This window comes from Sphaeroforma arctica (genome assembly GCF_001186125.1).
Source record: "Sphaeroforma arctica JP610 unplaced genomic scaffold supercont1.1529, whole genome shotgun sequence".
Taxonomy (NCBI): Eukaryota; class Ichthyosporea; order Ichthyophonida; genus Sphaeroforma; species Sphaeroforma arctica.
The window spans coordinates 11,075-14,114 of NW_014039029.1; the positions used below are offsets into that span (position 1 = coordinate 11,075).

The window sequence follows — 3,040 nt, forward strand, 5'->3', positions numbered from 1 at the left end:
TACTATATAGTAATACTAGTACTATATATATTATATATATAAATATATATATAGGTATATAGTGTACATTGTCTACGCGAAAGTATTCTATGACAATGTTCTCATTCACTTGACACCGTGACAGTTCTGTGACACTATATTGTGTTCTAGTGTACCAAACCCTGGTTGTGTATGAGATATTCAGAAATATGTGATGGTTTTGGCCAATACAAATTTTGTTCACGAGGATCTTCCCAACTTCGCGCATATCGTTGCGCCAATGCGATAATGTTGTATGTTAAAGCCGAACGAGGAAAAGGGCACACGGATACCCGGGCAGTTATAGAGAAGACGATTACCAACGCAACCGCATTGTAATTAAGGTATTGAAAAGACTTTGTTCCAGTCCTAATGGGTAGGCGGAAAGGAGCATTATCTTATTGTTTCTTAGCAATGCATTGAACCAAGCCCGACATAACGACGCCACACCTATGAAGGTTTGTTCCAGTCCTAATGGGTAGGCGGAAAGGAGCATTATCTTATTGTTTCTTAGCAATGCATTGAACCAAGCCCGACATAACGACGCCACACCTATGAAGGAACTGTTAGCGTTAGTCTATGGGTTGAACCATTTCCGAAAACACCTGGACGGTCAACGGTTTGCGGCGTTCATCGGTGTATATGAGCACACAGTTAAAGCTGAATCCGATGCTCCAAAGGTGACACCACCATCTCTGGCAAAGAGGATGCTCTGCTAGATATGGCGAGTCGGGTGCATAAGGGCACATCTGAAGGTGAAGTGTCTGAGATATTGTACACAGATTACTGGCTAGCAACTACGTCCTAATTACTTCGAACAAGCGCAGACAATGTTTGGTCCGAATAATGTGGATGCATTCGCTACACCGGCTGATACCCAGTTACCACGGTTTTGGACGAAGAGTGCTGCGGGCGGTGCATTTAGCCAAGATTGATCTAGAGTAAATGGTTGGATGAACCCACCCTGAAAGTTGATACACCGGATGCTGCGGAAGATCGAGTCCAACTGCGCGACAGCAACAGTTTGTCTCTCATGGGCTTATCGAGCTCCATGACTTGACTTATTTAAGTCGCTACTACAAGATGAACGTCCCACGAACCCCACACGCGTCCCTTAAATATGCTAAATATGCTTGTGGCAAAAAGCCTTGGGGTCACACTGCAATTGCACGGTTGGCCCGACGAACGGGTACCAGTTGGACGAGTCCATTCAACAACTGCTCGGGTACGCGGAACCACGACAATTACCACACCACCGATGTCTTGACACAGCCGGGAGATTTCAGGACACAGCCCTGACCAGTAGCGAGGCACAACCAACGTTTACGAATGCATCTCTTGAAGAACAACAACAGCGTACACAGTTCACGCAGGCACAGCACGAGCAGGGCCCCACGGCGCGGCCGATACAATTCATCAACTACAACACAATAATGTACATAATTGGCCGGGCGGACTTGAACTGGCGACAGAAGTCCAGCGTGAATATAGTATACGTTTAGAGCAAAACACATTGAGGAAAGCGTTTCACTCTATTTTGATTATCGATTTACGATACCCGTAGTACCACATTCCAATCGACAAAATTCGTATGCCAGTGGTCTCCCAACGGAAGAACAAGTATGTTCTCTATATTCCAGATGTGGTGCCGGGTACTTCATTTTACGGGTCAGACCTGGCAAATTCAATTACGGGCCACACCGGGCAAATTCAATTACGGGCCACACCTGGCAAATTCAATTACGGGCTACACCTGGCAAATTCAAGAAAACACTATTTGCGATCTTTGAGGGACAGGGATTCTCACGGAAGTTGCAATCACACATGGGGACAGAGTTTGTCAACAAGGTCGTCGACGGGGTTGTACAGGAGGTGGGCATCTCACACAGAGTCTCCCAGCAATATCGTCTTCAGGTACTTAGGGCGACAGAGCGCAGGCATAAAAGGATTAAACGGCCAATTCGAATTGGCTGCGAGTCGACACGATGAACAGTTAGTGATCACCATGTTCTACCAGAATTTGCGAGTGGCGCGGCGCCACAAGAGTGTCCAATTCAGCGTGTACTTCGGCCGGCCGTAGACACATCCCGTTTGCGGACTTTACCAATGACTTCCCAGATCAGCTACCCGTGTCTGATGATACGTGGGCCCAACGTATGGATCAGATACATGATACAATCCTGCTAACATTATATAAGATTACGTTGGTTGAATACACGGATAACCTTACCAAGACCTTTGACAGCCTTCAAGCACACGATCTGGCATTTGAAGGTCGAAATGTCGCGATGGTAAAGTCCGAAGGCCGGACGTGTAAAGGAATGCCCCTTTTTTTTGGGTCCATACGCAGTGAAGAGCCGTAATGGCCAGGTGTAAGATCATAACGGGTCTACACCCAAAGCATTTTAGGGTCGCTCTCTCCACGTGCAACTCCTCCGGTTGGTCCATCGCAGCACCGATCCCCAACTAGACTAGAGTCTGTGTCAAGATAGCGGCTCTGTTTTTCGACACATTATTAGACATCGTACCAATGACGACACTGGAAGGACAGAATATCTAGTTCGTTGACGAGAGGGCGAACTGACGTGGAAAAGGGAGGAAGGTTCGACGATGTCAACGATATCGTCGCGTACCACTAAGATTCCCAGACCTATGCTTTTTTTTTAACAAAAAATATAGAAAATTCTTTTAGGTGTTAGTAAAAAAAAGCATATATTTTATCATTTTACTATTTTAGTATCGAGCTTGAATTTGTATTTACTATAATTAAATAGCCACTGAGAAAGGAGCTTAAAGTTTGCCTATTTTAGTACTGGCCAGTGTGTATTGAGCTTGGTGTATCCTGGTATACTCATAATATTCAAAATATCAACGGACTGGCGTCTGAAGAACACGAATTTCAAAATTTTCAGTAATAATTATGATATAGTGATAAAACGTATATATATATATATATATATATATAACAAACCCTAAAAACCCGAAAACCCAATAATATATATATATATATATAATAGTTGGT

General features: G+C 44.3%; 1 protein-coding gene across 1 annotated transcript; it reads left to right on the top strand.

Annotated features, from left to right (window-relative positions):
• Positions 1 to 1,609: 1,609 nt before the first annotated feature.
• Positions 1,610 to 2,134, top strand: SARC_11104 (hypothetical protein; the record flags this gene model as incomplete). Its single annotated transcript, XM_014294825.1, has 2 exons — positions 1,610 to 1,638; positions 1,692 to 2,134. The coding sequence occupies 2 exons, from the start codon at positions 1,610 to 1,612 to the stop codon at positions 2,005 to 2,007; spliced, it is 345 nt and encodes a 114-aa protein (XP_014150300.1). The 3' UTR covers positions 2,008 to 2,134.
• Between the last annotated feature and the right edge of the window lie 906 nt (positions 2,135 to 3,040).